Below are 23284 nucleotides of genomic sequence, written 5' to 3'. Positions count from 1 at the left end.
AAATATTCCACAATTATGTTTTCTGACCTGACTCAAAATTTCTTGTTCTTCTAAGTCATCCTCAATTGAAAGTGAAAGTGGAGAGGATAGTAGCCAATCTTGAGCACATATAAGACCCTCCACCATTCTTTGGGGTCAAGGAGCTACGAAAGACATCCTGTGCTGAATGCGGCCTCTGATGCTACAGTTGAAACGGGCACAGCCAAAATATTTCGAGCAATAGAAGAGAGGATAGGATATCTCAAAATATCTCAAGCAAATTGGGAGGTTCTCAAAGGAATCCACTTGGGGACACTTGGAGATCACTGCAAACTACACTTGACTAATTTCTTGCAGATTCCAAGCATCCCTGACATGCTCGAGACCTCCACTAATTCAGTTATTTGTTTTAGTTTAAGCTTTTATATGTGCAGGTTTTCTTTGGCCGAATCCAATATCCTTCCCTCCAAGCCAAGCGGGTAACTCCAACAGAGCCGACGACACTTGCTACTCTGGACCGAGACGACGATGTTGCTGCCTCTCCTCACTGATCCGTGGCTTTCAGTCCGAGTAAAACGAGGCCACCGTGACGCCGTCTCCGTCACCAGGTCCAGCCCGTCGTTTGTGATCCGTGAGCCACCGTCTGCCGGTCCAAACTTGAAAAGCAAATATTTGAATTAGGTAAAAATTTCATCTAATTTGATTTTCGAGTATATTGTTTCCTTGTTTGAAATATTGCAATTTTGTTTGAATCTTTGAGTGATATTATCGTATCTATTAAGTTCCTGAATAACTTTTAATTTAGGAATTATTTCCTAATTTCGTAATGTGCTATGATTGTCAATCCAATCTCCCGCCCGAGATATGATTCTCGATCGCACGGAAAATCGTCAATCCGATCTCCCGCCTGAGATACGATTTGCGATTGTGTGGAAAAATTGGCCAATCCGATCTCATGTCTGGGATATGATTCGTCAATCTATTGTTTCTAAATTTAAATGGATATTGGTAATATTTTGTGATATGGTGTCGTTTGATTGCTATTTCTTTCTATCTTTGTTTGATTTGAATTGATCTTGTTTTTTCTAAAAAAATCCAAAAAGTTTAGATACTATTGAAGTAGATGATTTTAAAGATAGATTGCATGTTTAAATTAGAGAATTTAATTAATTTCGAATTTCATTGAAAATTATAAAAAAATACCATGTGCATGTCATATTAGAGTAGTTGCATATTAATTAATTCTCGTCATTAAAAATCTCACGTCTAGGTTCATTTGCATGCCATATTAGAGATAGTGCATTTAATTGTTGTTAGAATTAGGACATTTAAATAAATCATATGTCGCATATCATACTAGACGTAGAATGCATTGCATAAAGTTTAGTTTTTGTTAAATCAGAGAAAACCCTAAAAAAGGATTTGAGTGAAATTGTATGTTAACTAGAAATCATATTAGGATTGTCAATGTGATTTTCTAACTAACATTGCCGATGCTTTTGCTGCTTTGAGGTAAGCCCCTATCTTGCAATTTATTTATTGCTTTGCATTATTGAGTATTATATTATTGGTTGCGCATTCGCATGATCACCTCGCATATTAGTGGATAGGTTGAAAATCAATCCAAGCCGCTTGCAAATATTTTTTTGAAATAAAAGAGAAAAGGTACCGAAAGGGTATTAGTGTAATCTAGTGTAACCAAGTTCCTGAATCCATAATCTCTTGTTCGTAGGAGTAAAGTAATTCTCCCGATACTTTACTTGGGTTTCTAATCGATTTACCAAAAAATAGATTAGTGGCGACTCCTAATTGAAATGATTTGCATGTTAAGAGTTTAAACCTTAAGTCGCGAATTTGTAAGGGCTTGGGAGAGCCCGAGTTAAGTCTAGACTTAATAATCTATTAGCCGAAACCCTAGATGGTGCACCGTGAAGGTTAGGTCGCGACACTAGGCATCGCCTGGGTCGCTCGACCTCGGCGACCTCCGGACCAGATCCTCGGGGAAGATGAACATTCCATGAATAGTGCTACTAGCATTCCGAAAATACAACTTGCCAAAGTGCCTTCGGACCTGCCTTGGGTTAAACAACTTTAGAGGCCTTTGGAAATGCAATTGCATTTCCCCAAAGTGCTCCAAAAAAATTGCCATACGCCATTTGCATTTGGCCAAGGGACTTAGGGTCCCAATGCTCATTTCAAATGTTGAACCAAACGAGACCTATATCTGGAGGTTGTCAGTGGATAGAGCCATTACATCAACATTCAAATCCATATGAATAGTCAACATTCACACCAACTTGGCTATCCTATGCATATGTGTACCAAACATTGTATAAGATAATAAAATTTTCATCTTTATCCAATCTGACCTATATTGTATTTGATAAAAAAAAGTGTAGACGATCAAATGCAACTTAAGGATTTAAGTCCAAATATGATAAGTTGTTATCCTATTCGGTATTTGGGGACGTCCTCCGGATTGGATAAATCCATATATGTCCGGATAGAATACCGGATAAGAAATCCGAGACGGGGTGAAGAAAAAGGTAAAGAAAAATTAACAAAATGCGAATCGTCATTTGCTACAGGAGTCTTCCTAGATGAAAGCAGAGTTTAAAAGCTCCAATACATAAATGAGAAGCTCACCGTCTATAGGACCTCAGCGGAGCTCTCCTCAACAAGCTGCAGATTTGGAGACTATAGACAAAGCCAAGGGTTGGATTTATTGTAAAATTGATGCGGAAAAGAATCGGGATTTTGCAATTTAAGTCCATACGAAATTACTAGAGACATAAAACGAGGAACAATAAAGAACACTATTGCGTGGTTCGATTTGAGTGTCGGTACTTACATTTACGAGGAGAGTCAGCAGCAAATAATTCACTATAACGAAGAATTAGAGTTACAATTGTTCATACGCTCAAGTGTTTCTCACATCTAAATTATACCTAAATTCAAAGTATTTACAAATAAATAACTCATTTGGATGTAAAAACTCACAACACAAATCAGCATGTTCAGGTCCGTGGAGCAAAACAAAAAACAAGAACGCCATGCGTTCTTTCTCTTCTCTTCGAGCAGCTCTTATTCGAAGGAACGCATGTCTGGCTTCTTTCTTCTTCATCTTCGTGCAGCTTCAAGAGAAAAGGGCAACCTAAGCTAGAGTAAAAAAAAAGCCTATATATATTACTTTTTTTTTTTCTTTCTAAATACCTAGTTGATCCCACACATAGAGCAGAAGAAACGTGGCCCCCCTTCCTTGTCTTGTAGTGGGCAGACGACTTTGCCCATCATCTTTGTATTTCTTTCCTTTGTGCTGTTACAACTTTCGAAGAAAAAAAAACCCACTCTATCCTTTAATTGGGTCGGAGCTCGTACACGGTCTAACTCAAGACACAATTTAACATGATTGACCATTTTAGCTAAAAGCATCAATTGTTACGGAGCTCCAAGAAAAAAAAAAAAACCCCCCACTCAATCCATTGATTGGGTCGGGTCGGGTCTTGTACACGAGCTAACTCGAGACCCAATTTAACAGGATTGACCACTTTAGCTAAAGCATCGACTGTCATTGAGCTGATTTGACCCTCATCATCAGCGACCCCGTCTCGATCCTAGGCATGGTCGTAGTCCTCTGTTGTCTTGTTTGTAGAGACAACATTATTATCAGCGACGACAACTTATGAAGAGAGAATCCTCGTGGAGGACATAGACCACATGAGGGGCAAGGTGAAGATGGCGATGGAGAGGTTGAAAATCTCTCGGCAGTGCCAGCAACTCAGACCTTGATCACTATGAGACGATGTTAGTGGTCGCGTGAAATTTGCTCGCCCCCCTCTCTCTATTGCGATCTCAAATCTTCGAATTTGTGCCGCCATGCAGAGAGGACACTGGTGGTGGTCATCTTCGATTGCGGCTACCATGGCAGCAGTAATCGCTAGATCTAGGGTTTTCCTTTTCAGTTTTTCAATGTAATGGAATTTTCTAAATTTTAGTTTCTTATTTCATTCAATTTTTTTTTATCTATTTTCCAATCTCATCTCGAAACATACAAAACACTTGATAAGATTAGATAAGCCCGCATCACTATCCGGGGATTTTTTTTTATCTCACTCTATCCAATCACATCTCAATTCTCGTCCAGAACGTCAATCGCACCCTCAATGCTTTACCTTTTTCCTTTGCCTCTTCCTTTCTTTCCATGCTTCCCGCGCTTGAGAAACATAGATGATATCCCGAAATCAATGTGATTCGTTCCGAAAGCCCAATCCCGATAGATGTAATTGCCACTAATGTCAGCCTCACAAAGTGGAACGTAATAGGGACACGGCCATGCGAATATCTTCAGGTGCGCTAACCGGGACCTGCACGCATGGCCATCCTTTCTTTCTTTTCTTTTTTTGGGGGAGATTATATTCGAATACTTTCTTCCTTTAGAGATTTTTTTCTGGTCTTAGTGCCCGGGGCCTACTTCTATAGACGGGATTTGATTATTCGAATTGGCCTCGATACCGACATTCGATAATTCCTAAATTGATTTTGTTTCCGCGTTACTAGATTGAGCAAATCGGGAGTTGGATTGAATATTTACTTGCGAGGGCCCCCACTTATCGACCAAGATGGGGCCTCTATCGAGCGGCAGATCAACGTACGACCTCCACTTGTCGTCTCGCGATAGGTGGACCAAAATTTAGAAAAGGAAAAGTGGGGTCCAAGATTTGAGATACTGAGTGCTGTAATTTGGGCGTGGCATGTGGTCGAAGCATCTGTCGTGCATTCTTGGACACGTGGCGTGGTGGACGATGGGTATACATGAGATGCCTTCTCCGACGTTAAGATACCTAATTAATTATTGGGTTAATACCATAAAAAAAAACCTAAACTGATACATCTGTTGTGACAATTTTATCTTTCGCTAGTTTTCGTTAAATTTTACTTTCAAATTTCTGAGTTGTATGACATATATGACAATTGACTGGTATACCGGTTTGAGGTTTTACTATCAACCTAAATTGATACATCTGTGACAATTTTATCTTCCGTTAGTTTTCGTTATATTTTACTTTCAAATTTTTGAGTTGTATGACATATGACAATTGACTGGTATACCAGTTTGGGGTTTTACTATCCATTTGTTACTAGTATGCCGGTTTGTGGTTCTTCATTGTATTAATTCAATTTAACGGATGGTAAATTTGTCACGACTATATCAGTTTGTGATTTTTAGTAGTTGTCACAAGTGTACAAATTTAGAGTTTCATGATATTTACCCTTAATTATCTGAGAGAAATAAAGATGTTTGATCAATTGAAAAAAGAGAAGAAGAGGGAGGAATTAATGATTTGAATATGCCACCCCTCGAAGAAACGAAATGAAGCGATCGAAGACTAGGAACTCATGCGAAATCGCGAGATCCATACTTCTTTGACACGGTACCAGAACGCAGTTCGAAATACAACACGAACTCATCCGAGAGAGAATATGAAGTGCACAAATGAGTGACCCATCAATAGAAATGGTATTGCCAGAGCATGACGAAACTTATTCGCATCGATTGATGTCATCTCGGCAGATTCATGTCAAGTCGCGATTTTTCTCATAGAAATTCATGTCGAATTCGAATCGTGTTGTGTCGAGAATCGCTGGCCTTACATAAATTGGCAAGTTTTAAATCATTCCCTGAACAGGAATTCTTATGATTACCATCAGACCCTTTTGATGTAAATACGAATCGGAGGACACGACACCGGGAAAAATCCATCAAATCGTCTCGGAAATTCATACAAAACACAGCAAGAAACTTTGAAAGGACCGGTAAAGAAAAACCAAAGAGGCTTTGGACATTCTCGAAGAAACGACGAAACCACTGAAATCTTACCCTCAAACCCCAGCATCGATGCGCAGAGTACGTTGCCGTCTTTGTCGGGATGGATGAAAAGCAAAAGCCGAGAATCTCGTCGCCGGGCCACAAACTTTCGACGCTGTCCTTGACGTTTCCTTAAGATCCGACCCTTGGTTGATCGTAAGGTCATTGATATTGAATCAAGGCGATGATGATTATTAATCCACTGAATCGAAAGTTTGGTGGTGGGCCGGTGAAACATAGTCTTTTTTTAATGAAATTTGTGCCCCCAAAAAGAGGCTTTACGTAGTGGAAGGTAGCCGGACGGGCAGCAATTATAGACTTATCAGGGACTAGAAAGGTTGATTTCGATCTCTTACTTATGAATCCACCTGTAATTAGTATTGTTCGGAGGCATCACCCATTGCCTTTTTTTTTTCCTTTTCGCGAGATATAATCTGATGCAGATTTTGTTATATTTGATTGCGTGCATATCGTGAATTCCCGTTGTATCGATGATAAGGTATTACTTCGAATCGTTTCCAGATTAAGCAAGTACCGTTATATTGAAAAATTGCTCTAACCCTATCGAGAGATTGGACTATTAGTTTGACAAAAAGGAATTTGACTTCACTAGTTTTTCTTTTTTAAAAACGAAAAACTCCACAAGTTAGGTAAATTCCGAAATCGTGGAATTCCTCACCAACTCAACAACCCAACGGGTCAAAACCTCCAAACGTGATCTTGTTTGGTTTTTGGTGGTGAGGGGAATCGAATCGTGTCACCCGCTTGATTTGCAAGGACAAATCTTTTTTGTCATCACTAAGCCAAAATTATGGGATTTCAATGGTCACAAGAAAAATCAACACACTCATCATCACTCCCAAAATATTTTTAATTTAATTACTAGGACCTTCTCTTTTGAGCAAAATCCAACTTCGAACTCATTTCGATAGGTGATTATTACAGGTCAGAAGCACAGCATACGCAAGTTTGAATATTTCTCGAGACATTAGTTCCTCACTTATTTTACAAGTGATCGTTTTACAAAGAGCCGGAAAGAGATCTAAAGTGAGTTCTATTGAAGGGAGAACTCCGACCAACGAAAGGGAGCTGCTCGAGAAGGACCGATTAGAAAAGTCTTTTAAGAAATTCGCTAGTCGTAAATCTCACGCAACGGAGGACTCCTGTTTTTCTCTCCCGGGATCCAATTTCGAAAATTTTTCAAAGAAAAATATTCCGACTTTCCTTCTCTGTGGGCCGAAGAAACTCGGAAAGATGGCGGCACATACACGCGCACACAGAAACCGGGAAAACTTTGTCTCGTTCTCGGGCTTCTCGCCTAACCCGACACGCTTAACTCAACTCCCCCTAACCACCGCCCAGGTTGTCTCCTCCCGCGCCTTAACCCCCCCCGCCTCAGGCCTTTTAACCCCTCCGACGGCGACGGGACCGTGACCGAAAGCTCGATCCCGGCCGTCCATCCCTCCACGTCGCGCGGGGGAAAAAAAACGTCTCGCTCGAGACCCGATTGGGGGAATGTCAACGCATGACCTGGGCCACGTAACTTTTGTTTATGTTAGCCTAAGATGTTTTGATGATTTAGCGGAGGATAATCCTTTCTTTTTTTTTGGGGGGTCCGGGGAAAGCAGATTAATTTGTAAAACGACATGCGAGTCTCTTTCCACCGAACTGGGTTGGGAATGGTTTTAAAAAAAGCCTTAAATTGAGAGGGTAAATAGCTCGAACAACCTTAATATATTTGCGACAAATTTACTTTAAATACAACTGTGATAAATTTACCTTCTTTTCCGTTAAATTTTACCTTTAAATTACCGAATTAAATGACGCGTGATAGTTAACGAGTGTATCAATTTGGGATTTTATCTCCGTTTATCACAGGTGCACCGATTTGTGAAAAATTAGCCAATTTAACGGAAACTGACGGATGGTAAATTTATCACAAATATATTAGTTTGGAATTTTTTGGTGACAGAAAAATTAGTTAATAATAAATTTATCACAGACATACCGATTTGAGATTTTTTGTGTTATTAATCCTAAATCTAGAGAACCTGCTAATCCGGTCCGAGAAACGGTCCGTCGGGGTCGGAGCAGCGCGGGGTGGAAGCGAACCGGTTCGGGGAGCGGGGGTCCGGCTGCGGTAGCGTTAGCTTTTACTTTGCCGTGAAAGAAAAGTAATGAAAAGAGAGATAGGGAGAGGGAGAGAGAGGGAGGATGGAAGAGCGGATGACGAATCCTCAGTAAATGCGTTTTGTTTTATGTCCATCAATAAACGAATCCGAAAGAAACGAACTGCCGACCGGGAGTGTTGAATGCGTTCGCAGAAGGGACCCAATAAACGATTAGCTGGTGAGGGAGAGAGATTGAAGACGACGGGGTTCCTTCAATGGCGCTCGCGCTCGCGCTCGCGCTCTTGACTTCCTTCGAACGCTAGAACCGGGGAGGGGGAGGGGGAGAGAGGGAAGCGAATTCGCTGGGTTGGGGGGGATTCTGGGTTCTCGCTTCTGGTGGGAATCGGATCGACCCATCTTCTCCTTTTGGTCCATGAATTGGTGAGGGCGAGGGGGGGGGGACGACGGACTGAGGGAGCAGCGGACGGGGGAGGATGATGAGCTGGCGGAGGGTGCTGAAGTCCGCGCTGGCGCTGGTGGCGCACGGCCTCCTGTTCGCCTTCACGCTCCTGCTCGTTCTCAAGCTCGACCGCGTCGTGTTCTACTCCTGGTGGTCAGTACTCCTGCTGATTCGATGTTTGATGCGTGGGGGAATGTCCTGTTTTTCGTGCTTCTTTTTTTTTTTTTGGTCGTTGTTGTGGGTCGATGGTTTCGACGGTCGTTCTAGTTCTCGTTAGCTGTGTGGCTATGTTGATTGAGTCGTTGTGTGTCCAAGGTATTATTGATTGCGCGATTGGTTGGGTAGGAGCTGCGGTTTCTCGTTTTTCTTTTCTGGGCAAGGAACGTTTCGCTTTTCCTTTCCTTAATTCTTTGGTGGTCCGCATAATTCTTCCTAGTATAATCTGCAGTGTCTTCTTGACAGTGACTTGGGTTTGACGGAGTATGCGCATTTCTTGTATGCCAAATTAAGCACAAGATTATTCCAAACTGAAATAGGAATCCAGGAGTCGGGTTTCCTTTTCATGATTTAGGCACTGGGTTAAGGCTCCTGGGAGTTGTTTATGCTTATCATTGAGAATCGGCGGATGCAATCTCGCAACACGATTATATTGATGGGGAGAAGGAAAAAGTAGGAAATTATGTGAGGGTGGTGATCAATTTACAGTGCTTTAGCCATCAATCTTGTGTATTTATGTTACTTGTTTGTGCTCCAGTATGGGATGCCATGCAAGACTGAAGAAACCGGTGATTAAGCATGCAAAATTAAGTTTTCTAAGTTGCAGATTTGTCAGTAGCATGATGTGTGATCACAACTCTCGATGTCCTGGGTGTCCTTTGGAAACCCTGTAGCATCTATGTGCATTGAGATGTCTTCGACCTTGCTTTTTCACTATTACTTTTTTTGTTCCAGTAATATGAGGGTTAACATAAGGCGACTTTGACGTGCAGGATAATCTTTTTCCCGCTTTGGGTATTTCATGCAGTTGTTGCCAGAGGGAGATTTTCATTACCAGCACCATCAGTTCCCCATAATCGTCATGTAGGTTCAATAGAGCTTCCAAAAGTCTGGTTGTTTCTGCCCCGTTCATCCCATCTTTATTTGTTATTATGTCGAAATTTGATATTGTAGCAAGACTCTGGGACTTTATTGACTTTTCTCTCTTTGGACAGTGGGCCCCTTGCCATGCCATTGTGGCGACACCTTTGCTTGTTGCATTTGAATTGCTTCTTTGTATATATCTGGAGAGCGTTTATGGTACAGTCTACCTTCTTTGTATCATTGGTTTGTTAGACTGCGGATTATTGTATGTTTTTCCAGTTTTTCTGAGCTGCCATGCCCAGTCAGAATTGCTTACTTTGTTTATCTGCCAAGATTTTCGCAAGGAATATTGCGCTGTCTCATTCTTTCTACTGTTTCCCCATGCTTTTCTGTTGTCATGTGGATTCGTCAGATGATTGCCTTCATTCTCTTTTTCTTTGTAAGAGTGGTATATTCCTGAGAATTATGAACTGTCATTTTGAGCTATAACTGATCTCCTTCATTTTCTCTGTTTCCTTTCTTGTGCAGTTCGTAGCTACCCTGCTGTGAACTTGAAGATCGTCTTTCTTCCTTTGTTGGCGCTGGAAATAATTATTCTTATTGACAACTTTAGGTATGTTCTCTCGCAATTGTTGATTTATGTCACTATTGATGGAAGACTGCTAGACGTTGCTTTTTCTTTAAAGTGGTTTATTTTAATTTCTTTGCGAGCAATACATGTTCTCTCTTTTTGGCTTGTCCAGATCAATAAGATGGATAATGGCATGGTCAATCAAGAAATGAAGTTGTCATTATAATTATTTGGGTGTTATGATTGAAATTGTAGAAATATTGGTGGGATAGTTCCGTGGCCGGTTTGTATAAAATGGTCTGCATGCTTATATGGACTAATTTATACAGTCTTGGGGACCAGAATAAGTATTTGGATTGTTGCTTGCATATGCACTTGGGTGTTCTTATAGGCACCGTCTTACCATATTGTTTTGTTGTAGAAGCAATTGTCTTTCAACCGCATTAATCAGCGAATATGTGTCTGTTTAATCTTTATGTCAAATTCTCTTTCTATGCACTAGAAGCATTTTAACCGACAGTTCAAAAACTACTGAATGATTGGCAAGAAAAATGTCGCTAGGTATAAATATGTTAAATACCTATGACTCGATTGGTGATATTGTTGACTTCATCATCTTTCTCTTCCTGCACCATCAAGTATGACCTCACTGGAACTGATCTCGGAGCTTGTTAGTCTCTCCTTCTGTTGGTCTACTTTTTGAAGTTCTTTCAATCATCATGAAGACACAAGTATTTGGTGCTATAGCCTACAGTACTCTTTGGATTTTAGGTCTCTGGAAGCCTTTTCCTCCCATGCCTAGTGCAGTAGCAATTTGCTGAACCTCATGTCTGATAGTTAGCTCAACTTCTATGGTTTACAGAATGTGTAGGGCTTTGATGCCGGGGGACGATGTAAGCATGAGTGACGAGGCAATATGGGAGACACTTCCTGTAAGTTGTTTTAATTCAGTGAAAATATTAATAACCTATACCAGGACGCTGGAAAGCTATTTTTTGATACATGCTTTATATCGTCCTTTTGCGATATCTGTCATTCTGATTGCTTAGATGACAGTTCTTATTTTTGAAGTGTTAACTGTTACATTTTCTGGGATGTTGGCATTAATTATACGATGGGATGATGATCTGGTGGAATTACACTTTGGATGGCATACTATGGCAAGTTGTTGGGGTGTTTAGTAGGACCACCTTTGTATCTGAAATTTCTCCTAGACAGGGCATTGACCTGTCTCTTTTCTCAAGCATTTTCACTGATTTATGCTCTCTGGTGCCCTTTTTCTCTTTTCATACTTCAGTACTGATGAGTTGTCAATCTTTTTGCTGACAGCACTTCTGGGTTGCAATCTCCATGATCTTCTTTGTTGCTGCCACAGTCTTCACCTTGCTTAAGCTGTGTGGTACATTCAGCTAAACTTTTGTCAATCTTTGTTTGGTAACTTCCAACTAGAAGTGGTTCTGGTGATGAAGGTTGATGCTTAGTTACATAGTGAGAGGTGCTAATCCCACTTATTTATGTGGAGGTGGACAGGCAAATGTTGTAAATGTCCTAAGGGTCCTGCCAAAACATATATGATTGTCTTTCGTCACAGTCTGTCATGCATACACCGGAAAAAATATGTAGTAAAGCATTGTGGTTGTGATGTATTTTTCATTAAAATGTCAGTGATGATGTTTTACTTGTCCTGTATCTTTATCCCCTTTTTCCGCATATGTCTTTTTTGATATCTACAATCTTCATAGATGAACCATACTAGTCTTTACTCGTTCAAATTGAATTTAACTTGCAATTTTTCATAGAGCTAATATCTCCTGTATGTTTAATGCAATTTAGGTAGATCTTCTGCGCTTTATACTCGACAGTACTGCTAGACAAGTGGTTGTTGCTGATTTTTTTTATAGTAGTGGTGATTTCTCTAGTGTGGTAGTCACCTCTCCAGTTTTGACATAACAAATGGGATTTTTGTTGTCTGGATTCAGATGATTTATAAATTTAGTAATAGTATCATAGCTAAGATAAGTGGCATTTGCATCTTCTGAAAGTGCGACTTTCAATTAGTTTGACCATATATGTGTCTTCTCGAACATCTTGTAATTTCAAGTAAGTTTACAAATGTGATGGCAAGAATAGGGAAAATGGCTTTAAGGTACTAAACTCACTTAATCTCTTAATCTGAAGGAAAAAGAAGTTGGAAGGCTGCCTATATAACCTTCCAAAATCTCCATGTTAACCTTTTCTCTTATTTTGTTCGCAGGAGATGTCGGTGCTCTTGGCTGGTGGGACTTATTTATAAATTTTGGGTACATATTTATCAATCTCTGTTTGTTATTTTATCGTGTGGATTTTTACTGTACACCTGGAGTTTAGCCCCAGCTGTTAGATCTATGCAGCACCCAGTTTTTTAGATTCTCGGCGAATTATAGTTCAGCCTTTTCCATTCATCCTGGTGAATTTTGATTCTTGGAACATAAAATCTCCTCTTGTGGAATAAAGTCAAATGATGAGCGTTGATACTTTATTCCAACCTTTGTGCCTTGTTTGCTCCTCAACTGAACATCTATGTTTCCTGGGAGTTTTGTGACAAGATCAAGTAACATTGCCTTTTTCTGCAGCATCGCAGAGTGCTTTGCCTTCCTTGTTTGTACTAAGTGGTCTAATCCCATAATACATCGAAATTCTCGCATAAGGGAGCCTGGCTCATCTTCTGCAACTATTACATATCTTGACTGGAACAGTGGCTTAGTAGTTTCATCAACTGAGGATCAGAATGAGGATCGACTATGTGGTTTGCCAGAAATTGGTGGCCACATTATGAAACTTCCAATTATTGGTTTCCAGGTCCTCCTTTGTATGCGCTTACAGGTGTGTACAAATATTGTTATAGCTAAGTATTTGACATCTCTCTCTGTTTTCGTTTTAAAAAATTAGATGCTATGACATGATGTTGGAACACTTTCTTTTGACAGTTTCTTTATTTGTTATAAATTTCAGGGAACACCTTCTGCTGCTAGATATATACCACTCCCAATTCTTTTCTCTCCACTGTTCCTTTTGCAAGGTACTGCTGTACTATTTGCTGCTTCTAGGCTAGTGGAGAGAATAGTTCTTCTTCTGCGGAGTGGTGCTGGTGCTGGAAGATACTTTATGTTTTCGTCAAGAGTTCATGACTGTCTAGCATTCCTGCACCATGGTTCCCGGTAATGATATGTTTAACTGAAGGATGCTATGCAAGCCATTGGACAAATTAAATGTGATCATCTGCTTTTGCAAGTTATTCTTACTGCATGTGTGACACCTGTTCCATCAGGCTGTTGGGATGGTGGTCAATTGATGAGGGAAGCTGCGAGGAACAAGCTCGGCTTTGCCAAGAGGGTGCTTCTGGGTAGGTTTTTTACCCTTTTGCATTTGAATATCTTCTTTGACTTGCTTAGTTTTCATTCTAGTGTTTTTTTTCCGGGGTCATTCTAGTGCTTTCACAATGCACTTTTTTTATGGTGTTTTCTTTTCCATTGGACCACACTTTTATCTCTGCAGCTATAACACCTTTTGTGGTTATGCACCAGAAGTAGTGAAAAAAATGCCTAAAAGGGATCTAGCTGAGGAGGTACGGCTCTCAGTCTTCCTTTCTTTGATATAACTACATTAGGAAGAATATCTTATTTTGATCCGCCGAAGACTTTGTCCATATCATATTTGTTAAAATAAGGAGTGACCATTGGATTTTTTTTTTAGGTTTGGAGACTTCAAGCAGCTCTAGGTGAGCAAACAGAAATCACAAAATTCAGTCAGCAGGAATTCGAAAGACTTCAAAATGTAAGGGCTTATCAATTGTTATTTTTCTGCCACATTTTCTGTTAACCATGATTAGTTGCAATTGTAGACATTGTCAGGGCTCGTAATTTAAGTTTCTGCATCCACCATAGATGTATGTGAAAGGCGATGCCTTCGCTAGCTTCACAATCACATCTAGAACACTTCAGGATAATCACATCTAGAACACTTCAGGAATTTCTTGTTTTCACATGGATCTTTACATCTGTTGAAGACTGATAGCTGGGAAATCATTCATTAAGAGGGTTGTGAGGCTGCAAAGTCAAGCTTATCCCCTTGGCATCGTTCAAAAGCAACGAATTGAAACATCCCCCGCACCCCTTACTGCCATTATAGGCCAAAAAGATTTGTTGACTTTTGTACTTTAGGGAGAACCCTCCTCCCAATTGCTCATTTATTTTGGATTGAGGCCCCAGCATTATGGATCATATAAGCCTTGGCTCCTTTACAGTGAACTAACTGATTACTGGAGTTAATACAATGTGGGACAGCGGAATTCTCATTTCTCCTTAGGTTTTCACAAATGTGGAAGAAGAAACCTTTGCTGAAGACTATTTTCAATGTATACTGGACGGATTTACGATCAGTGCAGTTTAATATCGTAACTTTTTTCTTCATTATTTGGCAGGAAAAAGTTTTGTGTAGGGTTTGTTTTGAGAGAGAAATTAGCATCGTACTGCTTCCTTGTCGTCACCGTGTTCTTTGCAGGTATGGTTATGTAAATTGGGGCTGTTTAAAGTTTCTCTCAGTTATTATATTTCCATATAGCGGATTTTCTCTCTTTTCCTGTATCAATTTTTGTTTTTCTCTATGTTGTGCAGTACATGCTCTCAGAAATGTAAGAAGTGCCCAATTTGCCGTGTTTCCATAGAGGAGCGGTTACCTGTATATGATGTTTAGGTATAATCTTGCAAATCTCTTTTCTCCCTTTTTATCTGATTTACTTTTTATATAAATCAGCTGGAGTGGGGCTAGCAGATGGTAAAAAATTCTTAACCATAACTGATGTTTATACGGATACTTTGTAGACGGTGTTACTGGTTTGAGTAAACACTAGCGAATTTTCAGAATAGAATATTCAAATCTGTTTTTGTTTTGTTCCATCTGTCTTTCATTTGCAATTGTAAATGCTCTGTACTTGTATCGTAAGTTCTGTTGACAGTTTTTGTGCTTGACTGCTTCAGCGCTACATTGTATAAATGGCATAGGTTGTGTAGATAGCTTCATCCTAATGAGCCAAGGTTGATTGCTCCTCTTGTGACTCAAATCTTTGTAATTTTTCGTGTGTTTCGTGGTAAATATTACATCTCTACTAATGCGATCGGTGTCACATGGCATTCTTTTTTACGTCTCTACCATTAGTATGGAGTACCAGTAGCATCAATCCTAATCTCCGATTAGTTCAGTGATGATCATCAATGGGATGATGTTATGGTTATTCGTGCATCAGGTCATCCCGTTCGTGTGAGTTACTCGTGTCATTTTGTGTTATTAAAATATTTCAATGTGATGTAATTTGTTTTTCCGGGCTAACAACAGGTTCAAAACGTGTCTAGTCGTGTCCGTTTTGAGCTAGTCGTATTACGTTGTGTTAAGTAGGGTTCTCAGGTCGCGTCAAAAGTTAATGGCTCCACTTGAGAACACTTGTAGTCTAAGAATTCCGGGTTGCCATTCTTTTACTTTTCATACACCCACCCACGTTCACATGCGTGTTCCCGCCCTGCCTCAGATTTCAAGTGAACTATTGTTTATTAGAAGTAAGGACTAATAATAATGACTCACTAGCTACACGTCTGCAGTTTGATTCGCAAGATGCTTTTTTTTAATCACGATTAGTAAGGCTGCGTATTGTTTCATCACGTACGAACATGACTTGGTCAACAATCCAACTGTGGAAGATGATCACAATAAGTAAAGGCGGTCTAGATCTTTTGAGATTGAGATTCAGACCTAACGTGAGAAAAGAATCGTTTGCACGACACTGCCAACAAATAACATATGTACTTTTACCTTCGTAATATGATGGCATTCAATAAAGAATTGTCGCTCAACTTATATGTATGAAAGTATGCACGTTATGTAACTTCTGCATAATGATCCAACGGATGAATTTCCATGGCAAGTCTTTCCCAAGAACATGAGTTAAGTCTCACCAACCGATACCATCTCAGGGTATACAAGTAACATGATCAGAGCTGAACATGAAAGAAAGATCAATTATTTAATTTTTTACGAAGACAATCACGGTAAACTTGGACATGACAACGCTATTTTAAGCAGGTTGAACCAAAGCTTGCGGCTTAGACTTGGACAAGATGATACCAACTCTATCCTGCATCCTCGACTGCCTTGGGCACATCCGCAATCTTCTTGGCGAAATCACTGAAACATTCATCTACCGTCTTGAAAGGCATGTCGGGATATAGGGAGGTCACTTCAACATCAGTCGGCTTGTCCAAAGAGTAATTGACTTGGCATCCCTTTATGAATATGTCATGGGTTAGCGCGGCGACGATACTTCGTGGGATCACCATTTCTACGAAAAGACGGTTCAAGGTTTTCATGAGTTCGAGCAAATCAAACTATACAAAGTTAATGCTGAAGGGTAGATTATTTGATGCACCTTGGGCAGCAGAAAGAAGGTCGTCTTTAGTAACGGTAACTCTTGGGAGCTTGAGCCCTATTTTCTCCTCCCACAAAGATGCAAGCTCATTGATGCTCAGGAGATTTTTGGAAGGTCGAAAATGGACCGTCTTATTCAGGGTCCGGTCATCGTCGAGACATTCTATAGTGATCTTCCCTATGTCACTGCCCTCCACGAAATAAGCTACGTGAACAGAGGGGCAGAGCATTAGGAGCAAGTCTCTTTGGATTGATCATCCGAAATCGAATCTAACTCAAAAATATCGACGAACCATGAGAACTATAACTTGATTGAATCTAACTTGACACAGAGCATGTGTACGTATTCAATACAGATTACACATAACCTCTTTTTATAGGGTAGCGAGTATGAATCCAAAAGGACCTTTTGATTCACGTGCTAGATGCTTAACTACGTTCCCCGATACCCGACATAACTCTTGCAGGGTTGAATATCTTGAATTGAAAATTTATATCTCAAACCAAGTTTAACCTAACAGTTCCACTTTACAATTGATGATCAAGATAGGTTCTACTGAAGTTTCTATCTACTTCTCAAACCTACTCCAACCAAACAGCATGGTTTCAAATAAGAATATTAAGCGAGCAAGTCTCTATTTAAAAAAAAAAAAACAAAACAAAACTGCTAAACAATATAAGTGCAATTTCAACTTTAAAATTGATAATCAAGATCAAACAACTTTTCTTTATTTAAGAAGATTAATCCGTATTTAATCTGCATGTGTAATTTCACCATCAAACAAATGGTCGAGAACTTATTGTGTGGCGTGATATGAGATCACGTCCCTCGTTCTTTAATCGTTTGAACCTTTCTTGCATTCGAAAGTTGTCTCGACATGACATAAAGAATTTAAGGTTGATCATTAACTTTCAAGGTGGCTCTCTTGGCGACATGCATGAGTGCATCTTCAACTTGTAAAAAGAGGCTGAATTATTCGATTGTTCACCACTTGTTTATTCACTGAACAAGACAACGAGCAAGGCCAGCGGGTCATACTCAATGGTTTCGACTCCAAATCAAATACCTAATTTCCCTACCGACAAAATAGTATCATGCTATTCACTATAATTATACAAGAATATATTACTAATTAATGCCACTAATATTTTGCGTATCAATTCTTCAATCTCGTTATTGAATTACCTATTAAATATTTCACATGCATGTTATTAACGGTTTTAAGTGCGACCTAAACATGATCATATGATACATTTCAGTACCTCACCCGATTATGTAAACCTCACAAGTAACGTAATATTTGTAAGTGATGCTCGTGCGAACCTTTGACGGTGCCATCACCATAGATGTGGAAGCAGTCCAATGGCGGGAGAATGTCGGCGGGATGGGTGTTGTCATGGTAAGGCCAGGCCGCAATCGAGTTGCAACAGATGTAGGTGTAGGGAACACTCGAGCCTTCAATCATCCTCCTCACTTTCCTCTTCTTCTCATACATGGCCAACCCTGGTTCTACTGGGTTTGCTCGTTCTATGTCGTGCCCGAATTCAGATGGCACAAACCTCTACTCAATAATAATTCACTCATCAGAACTCATCACTGAATAATTTTCTAGAGTATTTTGATGTTTCATCTATTGAATAGTATCTGTAGTTTTTGAAATCAATAATTATTCTTATTACGTGAGAAATAGTATGTGAAAACGTTACTAAAAATATCGCAAAAGTCACAATTCCAAGCTTCTATATTTGGCCAAAAAAGTATTAAAGCATAGCCTGTGTAAAGCATCAACTACACAAGCCATGTGGTCTTCTAATGTGTACATAACAACAAGCAAAGCAAATAAAGTTCAATTATGGAAAGATCTATTGCACACACAATAGTGCAAAATCTTCAATATTCTTTCATTTTTCTTCATAAGCAAAGAGCTGTGCAAAGTGTGACTTGTCATCCTAATCAATAATTGTGCTCATGTCCTGACAATTACGTCCAACTCGATCAATCACGGCGTATCATGAATGTCGAAAAATAATCTTAATCGCTCATCCATTACCAACTTGATTATAAGTTAGTTCATGATGGTTTATGAAATATAATGTCTTATTAAAATGAAAGATTTTTTCAACGATTGCAGTTAGATCATATATTCGTCCTTCTTACCAATCCGTGACTCTAAATCGACAAGAAATTAAAATTCTGGTGCGCCGAGAATGAATGGATGCGTCGTAAGTGGAAATAGTTTGATCGTAGAGAGAGAGATGGCACATACGGTACGATGTCTTGCGTAAGAGTTCAGGTTTACAAGTACAGGCCGAGGTTGCTTTCCATGGCATTAAACAGTATTCAAATCACATTGTGGGTGGTCCAAGGAAACGGTAGGTAAGAGAAGGAAAACCAAGAATATCCTTAAAAGTACGGTACACGAAATATGTCCTCAAAAAACTTTAATAAAAGGATGCATTCCCAAAAGAGCAAAGAAGAAAAATGAAATTGTTAGAGAGAGAAAAAATTTGCGAGACAATGATAAGAATAAGTGCACCGGAAGTAACTTGTTGCGAAACTGCAATCGAGTTGTAAAACTTTCGAATTGAAATTAAGTCCTAAACAATCTCACTGATTTAATAAGTTTTAGAACTTTGTTACATTGTAAATTTTCGACTTAGATTTCATTTTTACGATAACTTTTAGGATTTTTGGTGAAGTAACCCCATAAAAATGAAAGAAGCAACGGGGAAAACACCTTAATAGTGCCGACCGATTTGATGGCCTCAACAAGAACGAGCTGCTCTAAAATGCTGTCCCCACCAACTGCTGATATCACAATCTCAATCCTGTGTTCCTTCAATATCTTCTCCATCGTCGCTTTGTCATTTGATGATCCCTGAAAAAGAAACCCGTTTTTACAAAAACCATAAACAGCGGAAAAACTCCCAGGAAACTTATGTTTGAAGCAAAAATTTACTTGAAGTATGATGGCTCCTTTGTCTTGTAGAGACATGATAGCATTGGCTTTTGCCTTGCAGGAGCTCACGCGACCACCCCGGACCAGTAGGTACGTGGGCCGACCGGACGCCAGGCTCGCCTCCGCCACGAATCGCCCAATGAACCCAGTCGAGCCGATGATCAAGGTTTGGCCCCTCTCCTCGACTCTTGGAATTTCACTCCCCATGACTCTCTCCCTCTCTCCCTCTCTCTCTCTCTCTCTCTCTCGGAGTATATGAAGGAAGTACACACGAAAGTTCATCACACCTAAAAATGGCCAAGAGATGTTCCATTTAAAAGGAGGTATGAGCCACACTACCCTCCAAAGCGCAAGTCGATAAATGTGAGCTTTGCTTCATTTTGATATTTCTAAAAAATTGTCCCCGAAGTTATATACCTATTTGTCAACGTGATAATAGAGTCAATCTTAACAACAAAATTGCATGTTCTTCACGTATGATCGGTAGGCTTCCACGAAAACGTCTGATTTGATTTCACGTCCGCTCCACACTACCCTCCAAAGCGCAAGTCGACAAATGTGAGCTTTGCTTCATTTTGATATTTCTAAAAAATTGTCCCCGAAGTTATATACCTATTTGTCAACGTGATAATAGAGTCAATCTTAACACCAAAATTGCATGTTCTTCACGTATGATCGGTAGGCTTCCACGAAAACGTCTGATTTGATTTCACGTCCGCTCGACCGGTAGATATGAGGAGGGTTGATCTATACTTTGCTTAGATGATGATACTATTCAGACTTGGCGCGATCAGCTAAACCATGATTGAATCAAGCGACTTTGACTAATTGGAAGATTCTCTTTCCACGAATATGACGTAAAACCGATAGGACCGTATGACTTTAGGTATTTGAATTCCTTCCAAACGTTTCAAATGCCAGTGAATTTGATTAATAAATAACTGTGAGTTTTCTTTCTCCCATTGATCTCACGATAAGTTTGAGTCATTACCACATGCAAATCATTAATTTTTCTCTAACTTCTTTTTCTGAAACAAGTATATTAGAAATCCTAAAACTTATCGTGAAAAGTGCAATTGAGTCCTAAAATTTTCAAAAAATTTGTTCTAAGTCCTTAAATTTGTCAGATTGATAGTCAGATTGATGCAATCAAGTCACTTTGTTAGATTCTGAAAGAAGTCGAAGATAAAGAGATTTGAAGGGAATTTGTTGTATTTCTTCAACTTGAATTTCTACATATACACTGTTCTGTATATATAGTACAAAATATGGATAATAAAAAGGAAAAAATATATTCTAAGGAATCAACTCTAATTTAGATTGATTCATTCTAAATTTCTAATCCCTGGTTGATTTAGTGTATCAATCACAATCCGAATTGATTTCTGAATCTCGAGCACATCTTCCAAGAATCTCGAGCATATCTTCCAACACTCCCCACTACAAAAAAACAAGGGTTTTGCCACGAATTTTCCAACGAAAAATTTTGCAAAATTCATTGGAAAACGAATTTCCAACGAAATTAGCGACGAACAAAAATTCGTTGGTAATTTGTCGTCGCAAATTTTTGCGACAAAAAATTTAAATTTTCGTTGGTAATTTGCGACGAAATTTTTTCGTCGCAAAATTCGTCTCAAAATTTTCGTTGCAAAGTTCGTTGGAAAGTTCGTCGCTAATTATTCGTTGCAAAAATCGTGGCAAAATTTGTCGGTAATTTTTTGTGGTAAAATTCGTGGCAAAACGAATTTCCGACGAAAAAAAATTTGAAAAAAAATTTGTCGCTAATTCGGCGTTTTTCGTTGGTAATTTGCGACGAATTTTCGTTGCTAATTCTGCGACGAAAACAGAGTCGTGGCAAAATTCCGCGAACCACGCCCCCCCGGAGGAATCGCAGCCGCGATCCCCCCGGGGCCGGAATCGCACCATGGGTGGTCTGGATACGGGCCGACGAGGACAGCATCAGGGGGACGATGAGGGCCTTGATTTGCTCCTTCTCGGCGTCGGGGATCGGGCCCGAGGAGGCGGCCGGGGCGGCCTCGGCGTCGGCGGCGGCGGCAGCGGCGTGGGGGGTAGGCGAGGAGGCCCAGCGGGCGCGGAGGTGGTTCTTGAAGTTGATGGCGGCGGCCTGGCGGATCTGCTCGTCGACGGAGGGCTCGGCGACGAGGCGGAGGACGGCGAGGGCGTAGCTGGGGCGGTCGGCGGCGTCGGCGAGGGAGGACTCGGCCTGGCGGCGAGGGGCGGGGGAGGGGGAGAGGGTGTGGAGGAAGCACTGGGAGAGGAACTGGAGCGTCTCCTGATTCCACTCCACGGGGAAGCTGCAGCTCGAGCGAGGAGGAGCTCCGATGGCCCGGGGGTTTCGGGGGTCCGGTCGTCGCCTAGGGTTTTAGGCGAGATATTTTTTGAATGAGGAAGAAGCTATGGAGGAGGGTACGCGATTGCAGAGCCGTTCCAGTAGCACTGGTGCTGGAGGGAGGGGGGGTGGTGGCAGCGGAAGGAGGAAGACGGGGAAAAGTTGGAACTCTTGTGTTTTTTTTTGCCTTAATTTATGTTTGGGGCGCGATATTTTTTGGTTTTCGCGGTTTCGGCCCAGAATTTTTGGTGTTTGAATTTCGTGGCAAAATTCGTGAGAAATTTCCTACGAATTTTGCCACGAAAATAGTACACGGTGCAATAATTTTCCGACGAAACTTTAAATTCGTGGCAAAATTCGTCCGAAATTTCCAACGAATTTAAAAAAGACGCCAACATACCGCATATTTAAATTTCGTGGCAAAAGTCGTCGGAAATTTCCGACGAATTTTGCCACGAACCAACATAAGGGGTGTTTGAATTTCATGGCAAAATTCGTGGGAAAATTCATCGGAAATTTCCAACGAATTTTTCCACGAATTTAAAAAAGACGCCAACATACCGCATATTTAAATTTTGTGGCAAAATTCGTCGGAAATTAAAAAAAGCCACCAACATAAGGGGTGTTTCAATTTCGTGGCAAAATTCGTGGGAAATTTCCCACGAATTTTGCCACGAAAATAGTACATAGTGCAATAATTGCCCGGAAACTTTAAATTCGTGGCAAAATTCGTCGGAAATTTTTCGTCGCCAAAATCGTCGGAAATTAGCGACGAAAAATTTTTCGTCGCAAAAATCGTCGGAAATCTGCGACGAAAAGTATTTCGTCGCAAAAATCGTCGGAAATTTGCAACGAAAACTTTTTCGTCGCAAATTTTCGTGGCAAAATCCCAGTTTTTTTGTAGTGCCCCCTCAAGCTGGTGGCTTATAAATGTCCAAGACACCTAGCTTGCTTAATAGATATGCGTGTTGTCTTTGACATAGAAGTTTTGTGAAGATATCCGCAGGCTGTTCTATGGTTGCGATTCCTCTTGTCTCAATTATTTCTTCTTGGATCTTGTCTTGAGTGAAGTGACAATCCACTTCTATATGCTTCGTTCTTTCATGTACTATAGGATTCGCCGCAAGTTTGAGAGCCGCATCATTATCACAAAATAGTTTGGTTGGTCCTTTTATTTGTATCCCCAGGTCTTGAAGTAAGCCTCGTATCCAGACTATCTCACAGGTGGTTTTTGCCATAGCTCAATATTTTGCTTCAGCTAATGATAATAAGACGGTGGGTTGTTTCTTCGTTCTCCACGAAAGCAAAGACTCTCCCAGTTTAATACAATAACCGGTGATTGATCTTCGGCTCATAGGACAAGTTGCATAATCCGTATCACAATATGCTGTCATTTCCATGTTGCATTTACGAGAAAGAAGTATCCCAAGTCCTGGGCATTTCTTCAAATACTT

General features: G+C 40.3%; 3 protein-coding genes across 3 annotated transcripts; 2 read left to right on the top strand and 1 right to left on the bottom strand.

The window, feature by feature from the left end:
- Positions 1–8406: 8406 nt before the first annotated feature.
- On the top strand, positions 8407–14999 carry LOC115693958 (uncharacterized). The gene is made up of 14 exons (XM_030621037.2): positions 8407–8569; positions 9406–9496; positions 9628–9712; positions 10025–10109; positions 10930–10999; positions 11397–11466; positions 12322–12367; positions 12680–12929; positions 13059–13264; positions 13375–13449; positions 13602–13671; positions 13800–13880; positions 14527–14606; positions 14720–14999. Exons 1-14 carry the CDS (start codon positions 8451–8453, stop codon positions 14796–14798), a joined length of 1407 nt encoding a protein of 468 aa, XP_030476897.2. The 5' UTR covers positions 8407–8450; the 3' UTR covers positions 14799–14999.
- A 983-nt stretch (positions 15000–15982) lies between these two features.
- On the bottom strand, positions 15983–19813 carry LOC115692046 (leucoanthocyanidin reductase-like). Its single transcript, XM_056314768.1, has 5 exons — positions 19481–19813; positions 19259–19399; positions 17845–18082; positions 16522–16725; positions 15983–16434 (listed from the first exon to the last, which is right to left on the bottom strand). Exons 1-5 carry the CDS (start codon positions 19760–19762, stop codon positions 16226–16228), a joined length of 1074 nt encoding a protein of 357 aa, XP_056170743.1. The 5' UTR covers positions 19763–19813; the 3' UTR covers positions 15983–16225.
- Positions 19814–21404: 1591 nt separating this feature from the next.
- On the top strand, positions 21405–21887 carry LOC130138965 (glycine-rich cell wall structural protein-like). Its single transcript, XM_056314747.1, has one exon. The coding sequence runs from the start codon at positions 21405–21407 to the stop codon at positions 21885–21887; it is 483 nt and encodes a 160-aa protein (XP_056170722.1).
- Positions 21888–23284: the final 1397 nt, after the last annotated feature.

This window comes from Syzygium oleosum, unplaced genomic scaffold (genome assembly GCF_021117445.2).
Source record: "Syzygium oleosum isolate NSW1041296 unplaced genomic scaffold, Sole_v2.1 Sole_v2.09, whole genome shotgun sequence".
Lineage (NCBI taxonomy): Eukaryota > Viridiplantae > Streptophyta > Magnoliopsida > Myrtales > Myrtaceae > Syzygium > Syzygium oleosum.
This window is presented reverse-complemented; position numbering and strand designations above follow the sequence as displayed.

What these genes read in the sequence shown, in the direction of transcription:
- LOC115692046 (XM_056314768.1), bottom strand. Translation starts at nt 19,762, where the DNA reads ATGAACTTTCGTGTGTACTTCCTTCATATACTCCGAGAGAGAGAGAGA. An exon ending in AATCGGTCGGCACTATTAAG is followed by an intron (nt 18,083 to 19,258) that starts GTGTTTTCCCCG and finishes ATTATTGAGTAG; the next exon opens with AGGTTTGTGCCATCTGAATT. An exon ending in CCTTCTTTCTGCTGCCCAAG is followed by an intron (nt 16,435 to 16,521) that starts GTGCATCAAATA and finishes GTCTTTTCGTAG; the next exon opens with AAATGGTGATCCCACGAAGT.
- LOC130138965 (XM_056314747.1), top strand. Translation starts at nt 21,405, where the DNA reads ATGGGTGGTCTGGATACGGGCCGACGAGGACAGCATCAGGGGGACGAT.
- LOC115693958 (XM_030621037.2), top strand. Translation starts at nt 8,451, where the DNA reads ATGATGAGCTGGCGGAGGGTGCTGAAGTCCGCGCTGGCGCTGGTGGCG. An exon ending in AATTCGAAAGACTTCAAAAT is followed by an intron (nt 13,881 to 14,526) that starts GTAAGGGCTTAT and finishes ATTATTTGGCAG; the next exon opens with GAAAAAGTTTTGTGTAGGGT. An exon ending in CGTCACCGTGTTCTTTGCAG is followed by an intron (nt 14,607 to 14,719) that starts GTATGGTTATGT and finishes TATGTTGTGCAG; the next exon opens with TACATGCTCTCAGAAATGTA.